At 39.4% G+C, this 25,030-nt stretch overlaps 1 protein-coding gene across 1 annotated transcript in view; it reads right to left on the bottom strand.

The window, feature by feature from the left end:
- The window catches only part of LOC127447388 (anion exchange protein 3-like), an 86,494-nt gene extending 62,792 nt beyond the window's left edge, over positions 1 to 23,702 (bottom strand). The window contains exons 1-2 of the mRNA XM_051709236.1: positions 23,580 to 23,702; positions 234 to 390 (exon numbers count right to left, since the gene is read on the bottom strand). Of these exons, the coding sequence (XP_051565196.1) occupies positions 234 to 390; positions 23,580 to 23,633 (211 nt within the window). The 5' untranslated portion in view covers positions 23,634 to 23,702. The remainder of the gene's footprint in view (positions 1 to 233; positions 391 to 23,579) is intronic.
- Positions 23,703 to 25,030: the final 1,328 nt, after the last annotated feature.

The following is a 25,030-nucleotide window of genomic DNA, read 5'->3' as shown; positions in this document are numbered from 1 at the left end:
AACCCTCTCTCATAGCATTCATGAATGCACAACGGACAACAAGACTTTTCATTTGTTTCACTCAAAAATATGTCACCTAACAATAGTAAAATGGGTTGTGAATGCCATTTCATGTTGACTTTAAAAATAATTTGTTGAACTGCTGTACATGGCATGAAGACTATCCACCCAGGAATTACATAAAACAGAGAGCACATATAGTGCTGGTGAGTTATACATTAAACTGTACTTACACTCAAAGTCTTTCTCATTGTAGTTGCGGCCCATTTTGTCTGCGCCATTGATAGCAGATTCCGTAATGATGTCCCCAAACCTCTCCACGAACAAGGTCTGCTCCCAGTACTCATCTTCTTGTTCTGCTATGGAGCCCTTCTCTTCTTCTGACAAAACCTAGACACAAGATTTGAAACCAAAGCACACAGTAAGTGTCAGACAGTCCACAAAGTGACAGATGCTAGAGCGCATGTGAGGATCAAAAAAAAAAAAAAAGCAAAACATATTCTAGAGGTCAAATGATTCCTTCTAGAATATTCTAAAGAGTTTTAGCAGTTGTGGCCAGATGTTCTCCAATGTTCTCCCAGCTTGAACCACAACTGTAAGTCCATTAGCACTCACCCACTGAACTTAATTGCCCATGTGTCATTATTATATATATATATATATATATATATATATATATATATATATATATATATATATATATATATATATATATATATATATATGTCCTAAAGCTTGTGAGTAGTCTTTGAAGTGAGCTAGGGAGTACAGGGGGGTGGGGCAGAGCTTGCTGACAGGCTACAATCCTCACCGATCAGTCAGAGTAAATGTCATCGTGTCAGGAGGAAGCGACAGCAGACCTGCAGCCACCCCATCAACAACTACAGCTGCATTCACCAGCACCTCTGTCATGTCCAGCATGCACCGAGATGCTGAATGGCCAACTAAACTCGCCTAGAGGAAAGGCCAACACATCAGTTATTGTCACTGGCACCCTAAAGCATAAAAACATTAGCATTTCAAAATAGCCATATGTGTAGAAAGATGCAAGATGTACCAAGCTGTTTAAACCCTTATGTCGTTTTAAAACTATAAATGTATATAACGTTAGCAAACTATAGTTTTGGCAAGTCTTTTAGGGCATCTACTTTGTGCATGACACGAGTCATTTTTCCAACAATTGTTTGCAGACAGACTGTTTCACTTTTAACTGACTATAATCACAATTCCAGTGTGTCAGAAGTTTACATACACTAAGTTAACTGTGCCTTTAAGCAGCTTGTCAAGCCTTTAGGCAATTAGCCAATTCGCTTCTGATAGGCTAATTGGCTAACTGGAGTCAATTGGAGGTGTACCAGTGGATGTATTTTAAGGCCCACCTTCAAAGTCAGTGCCTCTTTGCTTGACATCATAGGAAAATCAAAAGAAATCAGCTAAGACCTCAGAAAAAAAATTTGTGGAGCCTGGTTCAATTGTGGAGCCTTGGGAGCAATTTACAAATGCCTGAAGGTACCATGTTCATCTGTACAAACAATAGTATGCAGCCATCATACCGCTCAGGCAGAAGACGCAATCTGTCTCCTAGAGATTAACGTAGTTTGGTGCGAAAAGTGCAAATCAATCACAGAACAACAGCAAAGGGCCTTGTGAAGATGCTGGAGGAAACAGGTAGACAAGTATCTATATCCACAGTAAAATTAGTCCTATATCGACATAACCTGAAAGGCTGCTCAGCAAGGAAGAAGCCACTGCTCCAAAACTGCCATAAAAAAGCCAGGCTACAGTTTGCAAGTGCACACGGGTACAAATATCTTACTTTTGAAAAATGTCCTCTGGTCTGATGAATTTTTTTTTTAACTGTTTGGCCATAATGGCCATTATTATGTTTGGAGGAAAAAGGGTGAGGCTTGTAAGCCAAAAAACACCATCTCAGCTGTGAAGCATGGGGGTGGCAGCATCATGCTGTGGGGGAGCTTTGCTGCAGGATGGATTGGTGCACTTCACAAAATAGGTGGCATCATGAGGAAGGAAAATTATCTGGATATATTGAAGCAACATCAAGACATCAGCCAGGAAGTTAAAGCTCAGTCGCAAATGGGTCTTCAAATGGACAATGACCCCAAGCTAGGGTGGCCAGATATCCCGTTTTTCCCGGGACAGTCCCGTATTTAAGCACTTTTCCTAGTGTCCAGACTTTTTCTGAAAAAATTGTGTTTTGTCCCATATTTCCCCTCCCCTAAAATTTTTCTTTCTCAGTCAAGTTTGAGTATTCTAATCAAAAGGTAGCCAAGGATACGGCTTGTAAAACCAATAAAATCACACCGTGATATTTGAAGTACATGACTGGATTAAACTATCCAATCACAATCCCCTATCAGTAGCCGTCCAGATAGTGAACTGACTGAAGTTGCGGCTGGAACATTTTCAAGGAAGTGTGCATCTTCATTTAATGAGGGTCTTCAAAAAGAGTTTAAATTACTAAAAAATGAGTCACAGACACAGCCTAGTAAAGTGAGGTGTGAGATTTGTGGAGCTCGCTTTTCCATAGCCCATGGAGGCCGCACCGACATCACGCAGCATGTTCATACAAAAAACCATGTGGATGCTGCTAAAAGTGTGCCACACCAAGTGTTAATGATTATTCTTAAGCAAAGTTCTGAATCTGACAAGGTGCACGCAAGTGAAGGACTTTTTGCTTATCATTCTGTTGTGCACGGCCATAGTTTTCAGTCGGCTGACCTCAATGCAAAATTGATCAAGAAACTGTATGATCCAAAAAAAATTCTGCCCGCACCAAATCTGAAGATGTCATATGCAACGTACTCGCTTTTGTGCAGCTAGACTATCAGAAATTACTGCAGCATGGCAACACATGTTTCCTCTCTCTTGATCCAGCTCTTGAAAAAAATACTACACATTTTCAGTGGTCTGCATGCATACTTTCTTTCTCAAGAAAAATGTCCAAAGTTTCTAAGAGACATTTTCGCTATCTTTGCACTAAATTTTGGATTGACTTCGCACTCAAGCAAACAGCCACTTTTAACCGTGCACTGGAGATATTAGAGCAAGACCACATAAGTGGTTTTGCACATTCATGACCTGAGAGAAGTCTTGCAGGCCAGGCTGGAGGAATCATTTATACATTCTGACATTAAAAGCAGTTGGATGCCCTGGTTGAAGCTGGTGACATGCGAGCGGATGATTTCTTTTGTGCAGTGAGAAACCTTTATTCAACATCGATGGATTACCTCCAGAATTGGAGCTGCTCATTGGAGAACACAGAAAAAAAATAATTTGAGTGGGCCCTACTGAGAGACATCCCACTCAAGACATTCAGAGCAGCCTCAAACACTTCTACTCCAGAATCTCCACTCCACTTTGATTGACGAAACCACACTCTTTGATGAGTGGGCTTGCGCAAAAAACATTGTCACTCGTCGCATCACTGAGTGGAACATGAACAAGACAGCCATGTCTGAGAGATGGGCAGATGTTTTTCGTGAGCTGGAGAGCAAGACCATCAACTTCAGAGTCTTAGCCAAGGTCGTGGAGTTTGTTTTATGCCTGCCTGGGACATCTGCATCTGTGGAGTGTGTTCTCATTAATGAATGCAGCATGGGTAAATCTCGAATCAGCGTAACAGTCATGAAGGCAATGCTTTTCGTACATCTTAATTTTGGACTGGACTGCTCTGCATTTTACAATAAACTCTTGAAAGACAAGCGTACACCACGGAAAATGTCTGCCAGTGAAAAGTACAAGGTGACAACAGTTACAGATGCAGATGCACCCTCTAATTGGCATTGATCTGCGCCTAGGTAAGGATACGTCAATTTCATTTTTGCTGGGAGGGGGCTGTCCTGTTTTCCACAAGCAGGAATCTGGTCACCCTACCCCAAGCATACCTCTACAGTTGTGGCAAAATGGCTTAAGGATAATAAAGTCAAGGTATTGGAGTGGTCATCACAAAGCCCTAACCTTAATCCAATAGAAAATTTGTGGGCAGAACCGAAAAACCATGTGCGAGCAAGGAGGCCTACAAACCTGACACAGTTACACAAGTTCTGTCTGGAGCAATGGGCCAAAATTCCAGCAACTTATTGTGAGAAGCTTGTGGAAGGCTACCCAAAACGTTTGACCCAAGTTAAACAATATAAAAGGCAATGCTACCAGTTACTAACAAAGTGTATGTTAACTTCTGACCCACTGGGAATGTGATGAAACATTTTTTCATATAAAAATTTCTAATATTTTGTACTATAAATTCAAATGTAATTTATTAAATAATAAATTATTATTTCTTTATGCAAAATATAATTTCTCTTTTTTTTTTTTATTTGATTTTGGGAGTTGAATCTGAAATTATTTTTTTTGTAGTAATCAACATTATGCCACAAATTCTGTTGACTGAACTTAACTTGTAATGAATTAAAATATCCAAGCCTTCAAGCATTTCTAAATAAAGTAAACCTTGCTTCAAGTTTTTCAAAATAATTATATTATTTTTTTACTAACAAAATGTTACTATAAAAATATACCATGTGTTTACTATAAACTCAAAAGGAAAACTTTCAAATACATTACTGTAATAAGAATTAATGGGGGGGGGGGGGGGGGGGGGTAAACTTCTTAATGGTCCTATAGGCCGAATTTTCTTTATCCAATATATATAAAAATAATTTTCTTCCTCTCTGCCTTTCCATTCAGTCACATTTCTCTCCCTTACTCACTCTCTATTTCTCATGTAATTGCACCTTCTTAATTACTATAATGTCACAACAAAAGAACAAAACACAAACAAACAAAGGTTGGCTTTTAAGAAAATTACTTTTTAAAAACAGCATTTCCTACCATTTTTGTACTCACAATGAGTATGAGAGACCTAAACAGCATTTGTTCTGCAGTCAGAACACTCTCATTTTTGTGCAAATGTTGATGGTTTAAGCGAGGCAATGAAGGTTACGGATTGCAGCTCACTTCAGTTCTACTGTGAGGTGAATAGAATGGCGCAGGGAATTCAGTGAGGGTTGATAAATGTGTTTGCTTATTGCTAGCATATGCTCTGTGTAAATGCTAGATAAAATTACATAAGTAACAGGTGGGCAGCAGGGATAATCTGCTCCTCTTAAATGCGACTAGGGTTTTCACAATTCCAAAATGTTAGTGGTCGATACCAAAACCAGTGCTAGATCACGATTCTAAATACCAATTTTAATACCGCAGCTAATACTAATATGCACTTGGTAAACACTTATCCAAAGTGACTTACAGTGCATTTAAGGTATAAAAGTCAGTGTTTCAACTTAATCAATGTCCATGGTGTTACTACTGCCATTTTCTACCAGTTGAGCTACAGGAACACACAATATGCTATTGAACACACTCTGTTATTTAAAAAGTTAAATACTGATATAAATGATAAGGGAATGTTCCATGTTGAATACAAGTTAAGCTCAGTTGACAGCATTTTTTTATTAGACATAATATGTTGGTTAGGCATAATGTCGATTATCAAAAAAATTATTTTGACTTGTCCCTAATTTTTTTTAAAGAAGAAGAAAAAAAAAAAAGCCAGAAAACGCAGTTACAGTGAGGTACTTACAATGGAAGTGAATGGGGCCAGTCCATAAACTCTAAAATACACACTATTTCAGAAGTACAGCCACAAGATGTAAACATTATGTGTTAAAATGATTTTAGAGTGATAAAATCAGGGATTAACAGACATTATAGAAAGCATTCATTCACTTCCATTTTGGTAAATGGTGCAACTTGAATTTTGCTTTAAAAAAAAAAAAATGCATAAATAAACAAGGAATGTTTACATTTTTGTGGTACTCAAATGCTTTCGATTGAGCTTAACTTGATATGAACTCAGAACATTCCATTTCAAGCCTTCAAGTATTTCTAAATAAAATAAACCTTGCTTCAAGTTTCTGCAATTAATTATTCACATAAACAGTCAGTAATCAAGAAAAGAGTGAGCAGATGTCTCATTTTCTTGTCAGTATTGTAGTTTGATTAATATTAATAACATAATAGACAGTGAAAGGTCTATTAGGCCGCATTTACTCTGAGCTGTGAATGTGAAAAGCAGAAGACAGGGACAAATAAAGGTCTGTTTCACTCTTTTCAGAGCCTTCCAAAAAACAAAAACATCTGCTATAATAAAAAATTTTTGTTTGGAGATTTTGCTAGTTGAGATATTGCTTGCAAAACAAACACACACACACACACACACACACACACACACACACACGGCAACGGAGAATGTCTAGACTGGTTTGAGCTGACAGAAAGGCTACGGTAACTCAGATAACACCTCTGTACAAATGTAGTGAGCAGGACCATAGTGTTCCTGATAAAGTGCTCAGTGAGTGTATATATAAATTATAATCACTACTTTTGAATGGCCATAAATGAAATGGCCATCTTTTTGCCAGCAGAAGCTAACTGGCCCATTTTAACCAGTTAACCAGTTAAGGTAAACCCCTTAACCCTTGCTTCTGATACGGTAGAAAGACTGGTACAGCATCACTACAATGAAAGAAAATCTTATCGACTTAAAGTACTGGTACTTTTGACATCTCTAGATTTGACTCCTCTATGATGTTTCTTTGTCTGGACTCTCTTCGAAGTGTTGTTCAAGTGTTCAAGTGGTTTTTTTTTGTCGTTCAACCATATACAGTTAGTACAGTACACAGCGAAACGAGACAATGTTCCTCCAGGACCATGGTGCTACATAAAACAACATAGGACAAACACAGAACCACATGAGACTACACAGACTGAATAAGACCTAAACATTCCTACATAAAGTGCACGTGCAAACATGTGCAAAAAGTACAGGACAGTACAATAATTACTAAAAAGGAAACAGGACAATAGGCACAGTAAGAGACAGTGAGAGACAGTGCAGCGCCGACCAGTACACATTTCTAATCTGAGCAGTGCAAAAAGATGACACTTTCTAAAAATGCCGAATGTAAACATAACATACTATGAAATAGTGTTCTATGGACATAGTAGTTATTGAGGTAGCAGCCAGGTATAAAGTGACAATGAATTAAGTGCAACTCTGGACATGTGCAAAATGTCCAGAAAAACGTGCATAAAATGTGCAAAAAACCTGACATGTGCAAAAAACCTCCTCTAAGGAGGTTGCTGATAAAAGTGGAGTTTAAGGAGCTATTTTACATCTTTAAGTGTAGTCTAAAAGCACAGGTGTGTCTGCTACAACTGGCCTGGATATCAGGTTACTTGTGAAGTGATCACCTGATCTCTTTGTCTACTGACTGTAAGTACTGCATTCTCTTTCACTGTCAGAGTCCCATTATTTTCCCAAAAGCATTGACCTTTCCCAACAGCCCAGCACTAAGAGAGATGATCCCTGACTGATACTTCTTATTGCTTCACTCACTGAGAGCAAAGCACAGCACACACATTCTGCCAAAACTGAAGTCACCTTACTGTGTAACAAAGCCACTGAATCGAAAGCCTAATAACTGATTTACTGTATCATTCATCTACAATCCCTACAAATCTGTGCAGACGTGAGGGACTTTTAAAGAAAAAGAGAGTTGCACCACCAAAGCTAGATGACATAGTCTAAAAAGAAATGGAACTCACAGATGCTGCCAATGAGTGATGCAAGATGAGAATGATGTAAATGAAATGCTTTGTTAATGCTTGTTATCGTGAGTCATTCGATTATAAACAGCTCCATTACCGTCATTAAAGAGCTGCAGGCAGAGGCACCTTCTTCTCTATATAAAACAGCAGCTCACTGCTGGCATTTCACAAGCACACTAAGACTGAAGATTCACAGGATCTGCCCTTTAAGACAAAACCACCGATGACTCATCACTATGGGAAAATATTTATTACAGGTTCTCAAAAAAAAGAGGCGACTTCAGTGAGAAAAAGTCTGTTCTTCCTTTTCTGTAGGATTTCAAATCTGGGTCAACTAGTAGATCAAATACATGTGTCTGGTAAAGACAAAGACATCAAGTTTTAGAGAATCGAGAACTGGTTCTTATTCAGTACTGGTTCTATTAAATAAAAATACCTGAAATTAATGATTTTCATGGCATTTTGTTTTGTTAAATGTTCTTGAATGTCAGCATTCTTCCGCCAATGCTGACAGACCAATAAAATAAAAAATAAACACTTAAGAGTATCAGCAAAACAAATATTGAAAAAATATATATAAAATACACATAATTAAATTAAATAAAAAAGTAATAAATAAACTGTAATAAATTATTTGAATACATAAATTATTGTTAAATATTTGTGTAGCATACAATTACAACCAATTTATTGAGGGGTGGGAAAATTCCTTCCTCAAAAATACTAAAAGAATCCCGTAAGAAATCATTAAGGAGCCTGAGTCAAGTGAAATCTGAATCAGAACCAGAATTCTTAGATTCCTTACAAGTCCAATTCCTAATTGGAGCAAAAAAGCCATATTATTAATTTTGTAAGCATTGTATTTAATTTTTCATTTTGCATCAGTTCATATAAGCATGCAAGTCTGTTTACAAGTCATCTTATTTCTAGCAAACAACACACTGTGTAAGTAGTCAAGTGGTGCATAATTTTCTGTACAATAAAACACATGCCGTACATTTTTTAGACCAAAGATAATGACAAGAACAATGTTGCCCCCTCAACCTGAACAGGTGGTATCACAGGAAGAGGGGTAGATTGAGGGGCGGTGGTTACCCCAGCTGTATACACCACTATGAGATCATTGTAACCATGACAACCATGAGCTCAGACCTCTGAGAATAGAGTGATATATCTAGCCATGACCCTGTACAGTGTAAACACTGATAACACAACGTCTAGCAGGGACCCCAGGGGAGCGATTAGGACCAGAAATCTATTCCAAGGACAGTCAACCCAAAGCTAGGGTTTTATCCATCATATACATCAGTAACAAACACACAAAAGCTTGGAAAATGGGCATGTAAGAGCAGAAAACAAAACCAAATGAGTTTTAACTATTAATCTGCCATGTAAAAAAAAAATAACTTCCCATTGATTGGACGTCCCAAGAGACTTTTACAAAGAATCTGATAATTGAGATCCCCATAAATTGACATTATGAGATCACTTGGCATTTAACTGTAATTCTAAAATACTGTTACATCATAGTAAATATATGTTCATTCCAAAAATCAAATTCAGGTTTACAATGTGTAATTTTGCTAGTGATTTAAAATTAACATTCAGAATATTGTGATGATTTCAATGCACTATTTTGCCATAAGCAGTGTTGTTATCGTTAACAAAATCTAAAAAACACTTTATTTAACTGAAATAAAAATAAAACTAACTTAGAGACATTTTTAATCGAACAAAAATAAATTCATGACTCCAAAAACTAAATAAAATTAGATTAAAATGACCTTAAATTATTAAACGTTTTTGATAAACCATAATATTATAAAGTTGTACATGTTAATTAAACATGAAAATGCCATTAATTAACGATAACGCAAGACTGCCCTGAGAAATGTAACAAGGCTCAACATAATTCAACTCAAGCTCTCGATTAGATTCCGATTACATTTACATTTATGCATTTGGCAGACGCTTTTATCCAAAGTGACTTACAGTGCCCTTAATACAGGGACAATCCCCCTGGAGCAACCTGGAGTTAAGTGCCTTGCTCAAGGACACAATGGTGGTGGCTGTGGGGAATGAACCAACAACCTTCCGCTTATCAGTTCCACTACACCACCACCACTTTTAGATTCTATATATATGTGGGTATATTTTAGTTATAATGTCACTTTTGCTTACATATGAAATAAATTATCTCCCAGCTAATGCTGTGAATTATACAGGGGACCTTTTAACAAGGTACAATATGAAAATATTAATTTGACTAATTATATTTTATTAGTTTTTCATCATTTGTCACATTTTAGCTTTTTAAAAATAAAAATCTATTTAATCAATAAATATGATATCATATTGCATATATTATATTTTGTTACATTTTTATTGTTTAATTGCATAATTTGTAGTTTTAGTGAACACGTGCTGAAAGCCGATACTGTTTCTTTAAGGGAATCTGGCATTTCTGTAAACAGCATCTGTAAATGAGCGTTAACGAGAGAGACTCTGGCTTTATCTCATCTGTTCTATGTCTGATTACAATTAAATGTTTATTTTTGTTGTTTTTGATCAATGGCTGTAAAGAACAGGTATAAAAGAAAAATTATTAAAATATTAAAAGGGTATTAAAAGAGAAATTATTGCAATTTAAGACATAAACACAGTCCCTGTGTAGCAGATCTAGACACCTGTGTAGCAGGTTGATCTGGGGAAGAGTAGGCTTTCTGAGAAAATTCTTTGAGTGTATGCAAGTTGATTGGCTACCTGATTACACGTCAAAGGACCTACAAGCTTACATCATGCTAGCCAATTGGCTTGACATATCACATGTGTGCGAGCTGATTGGCTAACAGATAACCAGTTCAAAGAACCTTTCAGCTGGTACCATTCAGAGTTTCATGCCTGAATTTAGTGATTTATGCGATTGTAATTGCTGTGTAAATGCATTTATGCCACCTCTGAGCAGCATTAAACAATCTGTGTAAATAAACTTAAATAAAATTTCTTGGTATATGCCACTTCAGATGTAGCTGCAATGTAAAGATGGCTTAATTAGAGTAAACACTAACAAAAACTAAATTAAATTGGAATGAAGAACATTGAATTACAAAATAGAAATAAACCAAACATCCAAAACTATTATACTGTAACCCTGGCCATACGTTTCCTAAAGACAATGTCATAAGACAAGTTTTACGATCTTACCTTGTGTCGTGACTTGAGAGCATGATGTATTTAAATTACAAAAAGTATATTTTGAAAGTGGCCCAGATTGGAGTTGAACATTTCATTTTCAATGTGATTTTTGCTGTTCACCCAGTCATCAAAAAAACAGATTTTAATCAGATTTGGGCCTCATTCAGCTGCACTGTGAATGTAGCCCTAGTGTCCCTGCTGCCCAATGTATTTTGTAGTAAGCATAAATATCATTCGGGCAAATATTTCCATGTGGGAAATCGGTGTGCAATTCTGGGCTGCTCTGAGACATCAATGCATCATTCACTGAGTACTTTGTTTACTCTGTCTGGCCAAATCCTCTTGTTTACTGCTATTGATTTCTCCTTTCTGTGTTGATTTCTGTCATTTCAAAGGGGAGTCGCTGCTAGCAAGGAGGGTTTTACTAAGTCTTTTCCAATATGAAAACCATGCATCCATATAAGGAATGCTGATTATTCTTTATGAAAACTCTTTTGTTCAAGTCACAGATGTATAACAGGAACAGATTTTGTTTGTCTAGGTTGTACGACAATTTCTGCTGCATACCGATATCAGCCGGAACCAATAACTGACATTTTAACATTGTGATTGGCCAATAATGATCTAATTGTCAATATTTATTTCCAAAAGAGCCTGTTTAACTACACTTCCATAAGGATTAATCCATATACTGCAGCAACCACACTGTAAAATTACAGACAACTTACATTTTGTCTTCCTAACATTATTGGAATATAATATAAAGAGAACATTCAGTTCTTTCTATACAAACAGTGTTGAAACGTGATTTGACAATTGTATGATGCAGTCACAACATGCCAACTGGACATCCGCATGCAGGTCAACATGGTGGAATTAATCTTGTATCTGATGCCGGGATGGGCAGATTGCTGTTTGAAACGATCCAACCACACTTAATCTCAATATATCAGTTAATTTTATGAAAAAGGATCCTATATGTTGGTGAGGTTCCATATTTGCACTGTAAAAAAATCCATAAGGTACTTCAACTTGCAACTGCTAGTGCAACAAGCAAGTTTCCTAGTTTATTTTAGACTAACAAACAATAAAGGTAGGGCTGTAGCAATTAACTAATCTTGAAAAGTGTCAATTACAGCATTCTATTTAGGTCTATTCCTGTTTTCTATTTACAATGTTTTTTGCATTAGTTCAGCATTGTAACAAATCAAAGACATGTCCATTGTGTGCATGAATGTGATGACGAATCAGCTGTGTTTAAATTAGTACATAGGCCTATCAGTAACAACAACCGGTCCAAATGGGGCAATTCTCATGAAACCTGTCAACAAAATGTCCTGGTCCTATTTTAATCCAAAATCAAAAGAAACAAATAAGAAATTATAGTTTGCAAAGAGAAAATGAAGCCTATTTTAGGGCAATTAAGATTTGTAATGCACAAGTTATTCCCCAATTCGTATTACTGCAATGTGAAAAAAGATGGTAATTATGATATTCTCATTACAGCACCTTAATATATATATATATATATATATATATATATATATATATATATATATATATATATATATATATATATATATATATATATATATATATATATACACACACACACACACACACACACACACACACACACACAGGCGGCCAAAAGTTTGGAATAATGTACAGATTTTGAAATTGGAAATTTGTACTTTAGTTCACCAAAGTGGCATTCAAATGATCACAAAGTATAGTCAGGACATTACTGATGTAAAAAACAGCACCATCACTATTTGAAAAAAAGTCATTTTTTATCAAATCTAACACAGGCCCCATTTCCAGCAACCATCACTCCAACACCTTATCCTTGAGTATTCATGCTAAATTGCTAATTTGGTACTAGAAAATCACTTGCCATTATATCAAACACAGTTCAAAGCTATTTGGTTCCTTAAATGAAGCTCAACATTGTCTTTGTGTTTGTTTTTGAGTTGCCACAGTATGCAATAGACTGGCATGTCTTAAGGTCAATATTTGGTCAAAAATGGTAAAAAAGAAACAGCTTTCTCTAGAAACTCGTCAGTCAGTCATTGTTTTGAGGAATGAAGTCTATACAGTGCTTGAAATTGCCAAAAAAACTGAAGATTTCATACAAAGGTGTACACTACAGTCTTCAAAGAAAAGGACAACTGGCTCTAACAAGGACAGAAAGAGATGTGGAAGGCCAGATGTACAACTAAACAAGAGGATAAGTACATCAGAGACTCTAGTTTGAGAAATAGACGCCTCACATGTCCTCAGCTGACAGCTTCATTGAATTCTACCCGCTCAACACCAGTTTCATGTACAACAGTCAAGAGAAGACTAAGGGGTGCAGGCCTTATGGGAAGAATTACAAAGAAAAAGCCACTTTTGAAACAGAAAAACAAAAAGAATAGGTTAGAGTGGGCAAAGAAACACAGACATTGGGCAACAGATAATTGGAAAAGAGTGTTATGGATCTTAACCCCATTGAGCTTTTGTGGGATCAGCTAGACTGTAAGGTGCGTGAGAAGTGCCCGACAAGACAGCCACATCTATGGCAAGTGCTACAGGAAGTGTGGGGTGAAATGTCACCTGAGTATCTGGACAAACTGTCAGCCAGAATGCCAAGGATCTGTCATTGCTGCATGTGGAGGATTTTTGATAAACTCTTTGAAGTAGTTTAAGAAGTTCTGTACATTTTTTTCAAATTGTAATAGTAATTTTTCACGTTATTAATGTCCTGACTATACATTGTGATCAGTTGAATGCCACTTTGGTGAATAAAAGTACCAATTCCTTTCCATAATAGCAAAGTCTGTATATAAATATATATATATATACACACACACACACACACACACACACACACACACACAGTATATCAGTGTTTCCTGCACTGCTACTGAATCTCCAGCACCACAGCAAAAGAAACTCAAGCTGTGAGCTTGCAGTCTGAATTGAATGTAATTTCTTAATGTAGTAATAATAACCATTATTATTATTATTATTATTATTATCAGGGCATGAAATTCGGCATGGATGTGGGTATTTTGCACATAATCAATCCTGCATGTTCCACGTTCATGATGCGGGGAATTTCCGCACTATTTTATTCATTTTAATGTGTAGCTGAGAACTGGTAAACCAATCCATACAGATGGACAAATCAAATCAATAATCTTGTATTTGAATCAAACTGTAATTCCACAATCTGCGTGAATAAATCATCTCTTCTCATCTCAAGTGTCTCCCTCTCACCCTTGTACAGCTTTCAGCTGCTCATTAAACGCTTGAGTTCAGTGTGAGCGTGCGCATTGAGGACGCACATATTTACTGAATTAAGATGTTACAGATCTATAAACCTGTTAATTAGACATGCGAATGGCATTGTATCGCATCTCTGTAAACGAGCGATGCATTAAAACTATCGCTCGTTTTTAATCAACAAAGCTGTCAACATTGCAAGTGTACGGTGCCTGGGAAGGGACGGATTCGGTTAACTTAGTTTTGTCGTAGCCACATCATATTAACTTGTGGGAACATGATAATATGTTGAGGGAACGCCATCATTTTCTCGTGGCCATGAGAAAATAATCTTGTTCCCTTAACATAATATTTGGCCACAACTTTTTTTTACATTGATGTAAAGGGCTAAATTAAAACCTATATGACCGCAGCATGAACAAAAATAAATAAATGGAGATGATTAATGAAATAACATTTTATTTTGAATTATGAATGGCATACAAAGACCTGTGGTCGCTGTCATTTAGATGGTTCAGTAAAAGCCATCTAAAACACATTCTGAAAGCTATGGAAAATGCAAGTGAATGAGAATGTCGGATTTGTCCCGGATGCCTCCACGCAAAGGATACTGCTGGATCCACACAAAATGTTTGGAAAATGGTATAATTAAAAAAAAGAAGATATTGTCTACAATGGAGTCGACGTCGCTGCCCTAACATAATGCCATGGCATAGTTGGCACCAGCAGCACACCGGCACTTTTCCGACAGTGGTCTGGGCCGCTGGTTTAAAATAACCTTTGGTGGTGGCTCACGTCCACATTCGGTTCATAATCCCCAGCTAACAATGACCTGTCGGTCCTCCAGTATTTTTGGGGTTTAGCTCTTTACATCAATGTAAAAAAGTCGTGGCCACGAGAAAAGTACGTCGTTCCATCAACATAATATCTAGTGGCCACAACATATCACTTTCCAATGAGTTAATATGACGTGGCCAAGACAGTGAACCAAACCAGTCCCTTCCCAGGCACTATACAAGCGCGACGTTGGAGCGATCTAATTTTGCCACCTTTCATACCATGGCACTCCATCATAAAAATACAGCACAAATAAAAGCAGAAATAGTTAAATGCTTTGTGTGCAACCAGAACTGCTCAGCTGCAGGGTGAAAAGAAACACTTAAACAGCTATTAGGCTACATCTCATCTCCCTACAGCAGTTTTAATAAATATGTTATATACATAAACAATAATGATAGTAATTTTGATACTATAATTTTAATAATATACATCAATTGTAATATTATGATCAATCTATCATTAACAAATTATATAAGCAAGGTTCTCTCAGGATTTCATTTGTTAAAATGTAAATTTTTAATGTAACTGTTGATTATTGATTTGTTCTTTCTGTACTTACTAATTTCTGAAATCACGTACTCACCTTTGTGATGTTGCAAACCTGTATGACTTTCTTCCATGGAACTTAAAAGGAGTTGTTAGGGAGAATGTTAGTTGCAGTCAACATTCACTTTTATTGTATGGAAAGTAAGATACAGGTACAGTAAATGGTGACTGAGACATACTGCCTAACATCTTTTGTGTTCTATGAAAGAGGCAAATTCATACAGACTTGAGATTGAATAACGACAAAAATTTCATTTTTGGGTGAACTACCCTTTAACTACAAGTTAAAGTATTTGTTTAAGGTATCTGCCAAGAACAACAACATAAATGTAAGTCAGCACATGATTTCATTACGTCTTGCTGGAAAACAGGTGACTGAAGAAAAGGGCCATAATGTAGACTGTATTCTTAAAATAATCATTCTATCTTAAAAAAAAGTAGAGGTAAGCACTGAGAAAAGTAGCCCCCTGTGATATTTAGGTGAGATTGCTGTAAAATTTCAGATGTTTTTATACTCCCCCCGCCCACCCAATATATATACGTATATATAAATAAAATAAATAATAAACTAAACAAATTAATATAATTACCAATTTACTATAAGAATAATATAAAATCTGCAGATATCAAATGATAATAGGTTCGCCAGAAAGCTGTTTAATGCATGAAAGCTGCTGAAGACATGAAAGCTGCATACACTATGTAAATGCGATAGATACATTGCGCTGCAATAGTGGGTTTCCCTTTACATAAGACTTCGGGGTTCCCTTGACGCCTAGAGCACATGCAAATTTTTCAAAAACATATAAACGGCACATTCGCATTAACGTAAACACACACAGTAAAAGCCGTGTTCTCCGACAGAAACCGTGTATAATAAAGCGCTTCTCTTAACAGTCTTTATCCCTTAAATGGCTGCATTCATGTTTATGTGATGTTTCATAACGTCGCTTTCTGCAAAACCCCAGAAAAAGCAGTTTTCTTAAATGCATTTAAATGTTGACAGAATGAAAGATATATATGAAATAAAGATATAGAAGCCTCAAAGTCAAATGATGTCCATACAGCAAACTAACAAGGATCTACTGGATCTCTCAGGTGGAGAGCTGTAGTTCCAAGCACACAACTTTGCAGTGCTGTTTGTGAATGTTTGTTGGAACTACAGTTTCGGGAAACTATGGAACTTGCGACCATAGTTGGCTATTGATGCTTTTGGGAAACGCACCCCAGGACGATTGAGACCAACGTATTGTCTACTATGTGTATCGTACAGTCGGATATAATTTTGCACTGTGTGCCATGGATTTTTACCCAACATCTCACTGGAATCATGTTGTACAGTCTGACCCCATACAAAAATCGTACAGTGTGCACCCGGCTTTAAGCAGATGTTTTTCTGTAATATAAGGGGGCGGTGTTCTTCCTCTACAACAGGAGTTGTCAGCACAGCACTGATGCGCCCCTGATATTCGCGAGTAGCCCTTTGAAAGACTGACATCAATAAGTGAGGAGTCACCACTGCCCGAGCTGACAGCACCCCCGGACTGGAGATGAATATCAACCAAATACCACCTCCCTGAATGCCTTTGATGAAGCTGCTCTTTCAAAACACCAGCACTGATCATTTATTCACACATCTAAGGACAGGTATATGATCAGTAATGGTTCTAGTCTGACTGCAGGTGGTCCCAAGACTCTTAACACCACCCTGTCATCATTGCCCTTGAGGACACTTAACACCTATTTGCTTCGCTGTTATTATGGGGATATTCAGTATCTGGTTATTTCAAGAAAGGAGCATCAAAAATATAAATGCAATATGTCTGTATAAACCACATGCAATTAAGCAGCCTCATGAATGGGATGTCATCGCTATGCCCTCGGGTATTTCCATGAATCAAAAGATTGAGGATTGATTTAACACTAAAATAACAGATTTTCTCACAGTCAGCATTCATTTAAAATTGTTTATACTCTGAGCATTATAGGTTGTATAATTATAAGTAACAGGAAAGCAATAAACATTGACATCTTAATATTTTTCAGCCTTCCCCTTCTGTCACTCACTCGACGTTGTGTCGATGTAGTGACACTAGGGGTCACTCTTGAAAGCCCCGAACACCTCAGATTTTTGAGAAAAGGCCAATGAGAATTGGCGAGTGGAATTTGCATGCCACTCCCCCGGACATACGGGTATAAAAGGAGCTGGCTCGCAACCACTCATTCAGATTTTTTCTTCAGAGCTGAGCGGTTGTACTGCTTGTATCAGCGATCTGAATACTACTGCTGTTCCATTCACCTCTTAAGAAGCATATGCTGTTGGATATACTGCGCATTTCCAGCGGCTTTCTCTCCTTCTGCACGACAAGTGCAGATTTTGCCCCTGGGCGCTTCGACAGCGCTAAAAGTGTGTATATTCCTGCTAAAGAGTATATTTTCTCTATTAGAGCACACACATTGACGTTGAACGTCTTTTTAAAGATGCCTTTATGTCTTTGTGTGATTCCTGGATGCGGTCGCTATCTCTGCGCTTCCGACGGCCACAGGCGCTGCCTCACGTGTCTGGGCAGCGATCACACTGAGGCAGCGTTCGTGGATGGTTCATGTTCTCATTGCGAGAATATGACCATGGCAACGTTGCGGTTGCGGCTTTCCTTCTTCCGGGGGAAAGCCACTCTAGCCACCCCCTGCATCTTGCCTTTTACCTCCGGGTACGAGGCCGGCCCGGCTGGCGCTGGAGGCGATTTGGGGTCTTCAATGGGCTGGGCTCCGCCGGGTAAATCCCCGCGGACCTCCCATTCCCCAGCATGCTCGTTTGCCCCCGGCGAGTTCAGAGAGGAGACCAGCCCCAGGGCCAGCTTAGTGTCCCTTTCGGAGCAGGAAGAGTGCTCGATCGCTGCATCAGAGAGTGTACTGGCGACTGCCACCTTCGGGTCGGTCTGACCAGTCTGAGACTGATGGCAAGATGATCGCCATGCTTGCCCGGGCCGCCGCGTGTGTCGGGTTGGAGTGGAACCTTCCACCCTCCCCTGAGCCCTCGCGGCTAGATGATTGGTTCCTGGGTTCGGGGCGCCACTCACAGCCATGCCCCCCCCCAATCAGCGGCCTACAGTGCCGCTGGTCAGGCCGCCTCTACCCTGCATGCCATGGCCCTCCTGCAAGTACACCAGGCCAAGGCACTAAAGGAACTGCACGTGGGTAGTCCTGATCCCGATGTGATGAACGATCTCTCCGGGCGAAGATCATGGCGCGAGCACTCGGGCAGGCAATGTCCACACTCGTGGTCCAGGAACGCCACCTGTGGATGAATCTGGTCGAGATGAGGGACGGACAAGGTTCGCTCTCTCAATGCCCCATCTCCCAGATGCTACTACACACGCAGCAGCTTGCTTGCACCGGCAGTCCACGTAACACGGTTCAGCTAGTTGTGGCGTTTCGTATAGGGACCCCTAGTGTCACTACATCGACACAATGTCAAGTGAGTGACAGAAGGGGAACGTCTCGGTTACTGTCATAACCTCCGTTCCCTGATGGAGGGAACGAGACGTTGTGTCCCACCCTGCCACAACGCTGTATTACCCGCTGAAATGGCCGGGACTGTCTCGGCTCCTCAGCACAAAACCTGAATGAATGGTTGCGAGCCAGCTCCTTTTATACCTGTATGTCCGGGGGAGTGGCATGCAAATTCCACTCGCCAATTCTCATTGGCCTTTTCTCAAAGATGTGAGGTGTTTGGGGCTCTCAAGAGCGAACCCTAGTGTCACTACATCGACACAACATCTCGTTCCCTCCATCAGGGAATGAAGGTTATGACAGTAACCTTGACGTTTTTCAGCCAATTTTTAACATCTCAATATGTATGTATTTCCTTTGAAATGGCCTAAAAGGGTGATTTATTTTCAATCAGAGGAACCATAATTCAACCAAACAGCTGCTGTCAAGTAGATTGTAAAATGTTTAATGTAACAACTAAAACACAGAAAAATTTTTGATTAAAATAATCAAGTTTTAACTCTAAGCTCTGAAGGTATTTTTTTTTTTAAAGATTTCCTGTTTCAGTGGCATGCCCAAAATTAAAGGCTTATAACACTTCAAAAACCCTAAGAGGGTCCATTCTTTGGTATCATTTTAAAGAAAACTCACATAGCTTAATGATATAGATTGATAAATTATGAGACTCTAAGCCTAAGAAACTGCTACTATTTTTCTGATTTGAGATTATATCTCAGGGTGTAAATAAGGTAGCTCTGATTTTGTGTTAATATGCCAAAGCAATCAAAAGATATAGCATTACAAATATAATTTATCCTACAGTCAAAAAATGTCTCATAGTATCCCAAAACCTCTCTAAACAAATAAAACATAAGAACTGAACATAAGAACTAATTACACATGCAAATACAACGACTAAAGGTATGCTCCCTCTCCAAATCATGCAGGCATGAGTAACAAGATCTCATTCAGTTCCATTCTGTGTCATTTGAGCCATCGAGTCTGTGTCATCACGATCCTCTCTGTTCATATTTGAATGACTCCTCCTCTGATAGCAGCGATCTGAATCCTAATACGATTGTTTGAGGATTCCATGATGCTGGACAACATACTACATAATTTCCAATGAAGTCATCTGATCCAGGAAAGCTATTGTGTTTTTAGCCAGTTAGCACATTATGTGCTGTGTGAACACTGTGCTTCATGTGGATTACCTAATGATCTATGCATCCGATTATGTTGTGTGTGGACTCATTTTAATGGGAATCCCCTCCTCTAAGAAATAATATATGATAGTTATGTTCCGTTTATTTTTGCTGAAGTTATAAGTGAAAACGCACTTTATTAGGAACACTATGGGCCCATCTGCCTCAAGGTTCTACATGTTGTGCATTCTGAGATGCTATTCTGATCACTACAATTGTACAGAGTGGTTATCTGAGTTACTGTAGCCTGTCTGTCAGCTCGAACCAGTCTGGCCATTCTCGGTTGACCTCTCTGATCAACAAGGCATCCGTCCACAGAAATGTAAGCACAGCGTAGTTCTAGTGGAAAGACTTGCAGATGTACATCATCGCACCATTAGCTAGGTAACTCCTAGCCAACCACATGTAAGCCATTGCTTTATAAGTCTGCTCCCAATCTATCACATTGCTGTTTCACTGTGCTAATACGGCAACCTCCACCACCCCACCGCCACCACAAGAGTCCCGTCCTGCATGGGGGTAGGCTCCTCGCCCCTGCCTCCTATCTCCGGCAGGATCTGATGGTTCTGAGTACAACTTCTTCGGATTGCCAGACGGGGCTAATACCAAAGAGAGATATTACATTCCTGTTTTATATTCATCAAATAAATGTAATCTAAAACTTTATTAAAATCTGCAAGTCTTCCTGATAGAACTGCTCCTCACTGGATGTTTTTTGTTTTCTGAGCAAACTCTAGAGACTGTTGTGCATTAAAATCCCAGGAGATCAGCAGTTACAGAAACACTCAAACCAGCCTGTCTGGTGGAGGGAAAACAATTTTTACTAAAATATAAAAAATATGAAATATAAATACTTATAAGTATGATATATGAATCATTTTTAAACTGATTCTCATAACACTTTTTTCTTCTTTAGGAACTTTAATTGTAAAATAAAAAGTGCATTAAAATCATCACAATTCTCACAATGTTGCTTAATTTTATATTGTAAAATCATTGCTCACACATAGTGAATATACAAACATATCACAAAGCTCTTTGTTCTTTATCCAAATGTGAAGTTTCGACTATGATTCAGAGATGCAAAACCTTATGTTCTACCCTACTGACAAGAGAAAACCGTGTCAAATATGAGAGCGCATATGCTAAGCCATTTATTAGGCTGAGGGTCTTTGCATAAGGGACAAATTTAAGCTTGTATACGGTTTCTGGCATGTCTGACCTTACAACAGCTATCCAGCTTGAGAGTCTATTGTGATCAGGTTTCAGCAAGTCTAAGAAACACTTTGTCTTTCACACAATACACAAATGCAAGCATATACAAAAAGGGTTATTCAGATATACACACAGGAATACTGGCTGGGATTTGTGCATCCCAAGTGTCAAATGAGACGGAGTTCAGGACTGAAGCTATTGTCCTCTGTACGGCCAGTGTGCCCAGCCATCGCATGTAACCAAGCACCTGCGCCTCCCTGCCTGGCACTCCGCCACCAGCCCCTACCTTGCCGTTGCCCAGGAAATGGCGTAGCAACTGTCTCTCATTCGAAATATTTAAGCCGCTCTATATTTATGTAAATGCACTGTCTAATTCTCTTATTTTTAAATGTTAATGTACAGTTTCCAAGCATCATCACAATATAAGCAGTGAATTTTCTCTAAATTATTGAGCTTGATCACACTAATTAGGAACTCCTTGGATTTAAATTTTTGCTTAACTTAACATAAGGGATTGAGAATTGAAAATTGACTAATTCAGAGACATATTTTGAACTTATTACATAAACATTCTTTTAAAAATACTGGAACCAAATTATTTTCATGACTTTCAGGTCTGTTAACAATTCTTGAACATCTGCATTCTTGTCAGACACACAAATCAATGCCTCTTAAGAGCCGGTTCTTTTGAAAGAATCGGTCAAAATGGCTCACAGTTGAGTCTTTAACTCATTAAGCACACATTTTAACACCGATTATGCTTAATAAACTGACAACATGTAAGATCATGAACATGCCTTAAGCGTTTTTTTATTTATTGGGGGAAGGTCCAAAACATTTGTTTTTTGTTTTTATTCACTACACCACATTGCATGTAAACACCTTTACCGGCATTCTTACCAGCTTATCTAATGTGCGCAAATGTTGTGTGCATGACTGTTTACGTTTTGACGTAAAAAACAGAGAATAATCCAATGATTTCAAATCTCATGTAAACATGTTTATTTGGCGTTTTCAGATTTGTAATAAACTGGTTTTTAATAGTTATCAGCATATTGGTGTGCATGTAAACACTCATTGAGCATGTTTACGTGCATGACCTTACACGATTATGCTTAATAAGCTGATACAACACTCTCACGGCTAAATCGTCAGGATTCATACGACTTTTCTAAATTTAGCTTATTCTTATAATATCGTGTGACTGCACTCGTTTGAATCCCTACAACTTTCACTACAGCCAATGGCGTCGCTGGACATCGCTTCCATCTAATACGTGACAATTACTTGCTTCTGTCATGCACAACAGCTTCCTATTATGTTTACACACTCTACTGATTGGTTAAGTTTAGATAAGGGGTTTAAGTAAGGGCATAATATTAATAAGTATGTCCTTAACGCCTTGTGCACGGAACTCACGCTTCCGCATTAGACATCTGGGAATTTGTACGTGATGAAGTCGTATGAGTTTATGCGAACAACATCATGAGAGACCATACGAAATAGCCAACTCATGAGATCGGGTTGGCTAATAACGTATTAGGTCATGTAAAAGCCTTAAACGGTTTTCTTTTATTGGGGTAAGGACATAAACGTTTTAAGCATAAACCAATTGATACATGTAGATTTTTGCCAGTTACTCCATTTTGCATTGCATGTAAACACTTTGACTGGCGAACTTAGCAGCTAATCTAATGTGTGCAAGTGTTGTGCATATGCCTGTTTACTGTTGATGTCAAAAAGCAGAGAATGTAAAAGTGTAGCTATCCGTGTATTGGATTAGCCCACATGAAAACACACTCACTCACCGAATTAGTCATGAGTTATCGGTCATCAATTATATAAAATTAAGTTAAGGATACACATTCACAATAGTTATATTTTAATAAATGGTACTTTAAAAAATATATATATATATATATAACCAATATAAAACTTTTTAAACAAATATTATATATGGTATAATATTGTTGTTAGTATTAATTATTTGGTGCTTCCTCAGAAGTACAAATTAAACAATACTAGAACTGTTAAGGAACCAGAAATGTTAAATGAAATCTGAGTTGAATTGGAACTAGAATCGTTAAATTCCTTTAGTTCCTTTACTAAAACAAAATACAGCAGTATGACTGAAATGCATGGAGAAGCACTCAAAACAATAGCAAGGGTCTTCACATCACTCACCTGATGCAGGGTGATCAACACATTTGTCGCAGGAGTATGTCCTCCTGTCGCCATGGGGACAGGGAGAGGCACCGCAGTGGGAACACGGGGGGATCTGGGATCAGCCCTTCTCTTTCACGGCTGGATTTCCAGTCAGCCTGTGGGGTGGCATAACCTGAAATGAAGAGGACAGAGGGCAGACAGAGCAGGATCATGACAGTACAAGCCCCCCCCCGATGGACGCCTCTTGTCATCCACACAAGGCAGGAGCAATGGACTGGACCAAGGAGTGGGAAGGGGACCAGGAGGGCAGAAGACAGATCTAGGAGGGGGTGGGTGGGGGAAACCAGGGGAACAGAATGGACCAAGTGAAAGAGCAGATTACAGACCAGGGAGGGTGGGTGGGGGATCCCAGGAATTTGGTCTGGGCAGTGTTGGAGACCTAGAGAAGCCAGGCGGACCAGGGGACCAGAACACAAATGGAGAACCCAGAGGCCAGGATGGACCGGGAGGCCAGGGCAGAGCCAGAGGGGAACCCAGTGACCAGGGCAATGTCCGAGCAGTTGGGGTCTGCACAGGATAATCCTCAGCCACTGGGAAGATGTGGTCAGCGGCAGCTGCTGGGCAGAGGTCAGATGGGTTAGTGGGAGCCGCTGGACATCGGGTGAGGTCAGAGTCGGCAGAGGGCAGGTCAGACTGGGCAGAAGCCCCAGAGAGCTGGACAGACCGGGCAGAGCCAGAGAGGAACCCAGAGACCAGGGCAAGGTCCGAGCAGCTGGGGTCTGTGCAGGATAATCCTCAGCCACAGGGCAGCGGGTGAGGTCAGTGATGGCTGCTGGGCAGAGGTCAGATGGGTTAGTGGGAGCTGCTTGGCAGCGGGTGAGGTCAGTGGTGGCTGCTGGGCAGAGGTCAGATAGGTTAGTGGGAGCCGCTGGGCAGCGGGTGAGCTCAGAAGCAGCACAGGGCAGGTCACACCTGACAGAGGCCTCAGAGGGCAGGTCAGACCGGGCAGGGGCTCCGGCAGCTGCTGGGCAGAGGTCAGATAGGTTAGTGGGAGCCGCTAGGCAGAGGGTGAGGTCAAAGGCGGCACAGGGCAGGTCAGACCGGGCAGGGGCCCCGGTGGCCACTGGGCAGAGGTCAAATGGGTTAGTGGGAGCCGCTGGGCAGCGGGTGAGGTCAGAGGCAGCACAGGGCAGGTCAGACCAGGCAGGGGCCGGGTCAGGTTGGATGGCGGCCGCTGGACACTGGACGGACTTAGTATTGACTGCAGAGAGCTGGACACGTTTAGGCTGCTGGTGAGGGGTCAGAGTGGGCGATGGCCGCTGACCACTGGGGGGGCCACAGGGGACTGGACAGGCTCGTCGACGGCCAAGGAGGAAGAGACATTAGTGGCTGCCCAGGGGCGCTGCAGCTGATTCTGACGCAGGGACCGCTCTCCTCTTCCTCTTCTTGTGGATGGAAAGAGCAGCTCC

This window comes from Myxocyprinus asiaticus, chromosome 10 (genome assembly GCF_019703515.2).
Source record: "Myxocyprinus asiaticus isolate MX2 ecotype Aquarium Trade chromosome 10, UBuf_Myxa_2, whole genome shotgun sequence".
Lineage (NCBI taxonomy): Eukaryota > Metazoa > Chordata > Actinopteri > Cypriniformes > Catostomidae > Myxocyprinus > Myxocyprinus asiaticus.
The sequence above is the reverse complement of the archived record's forward strand: the minus strand, read 5'-3'. Positions and strand labels throughout refer to the sequence as shown.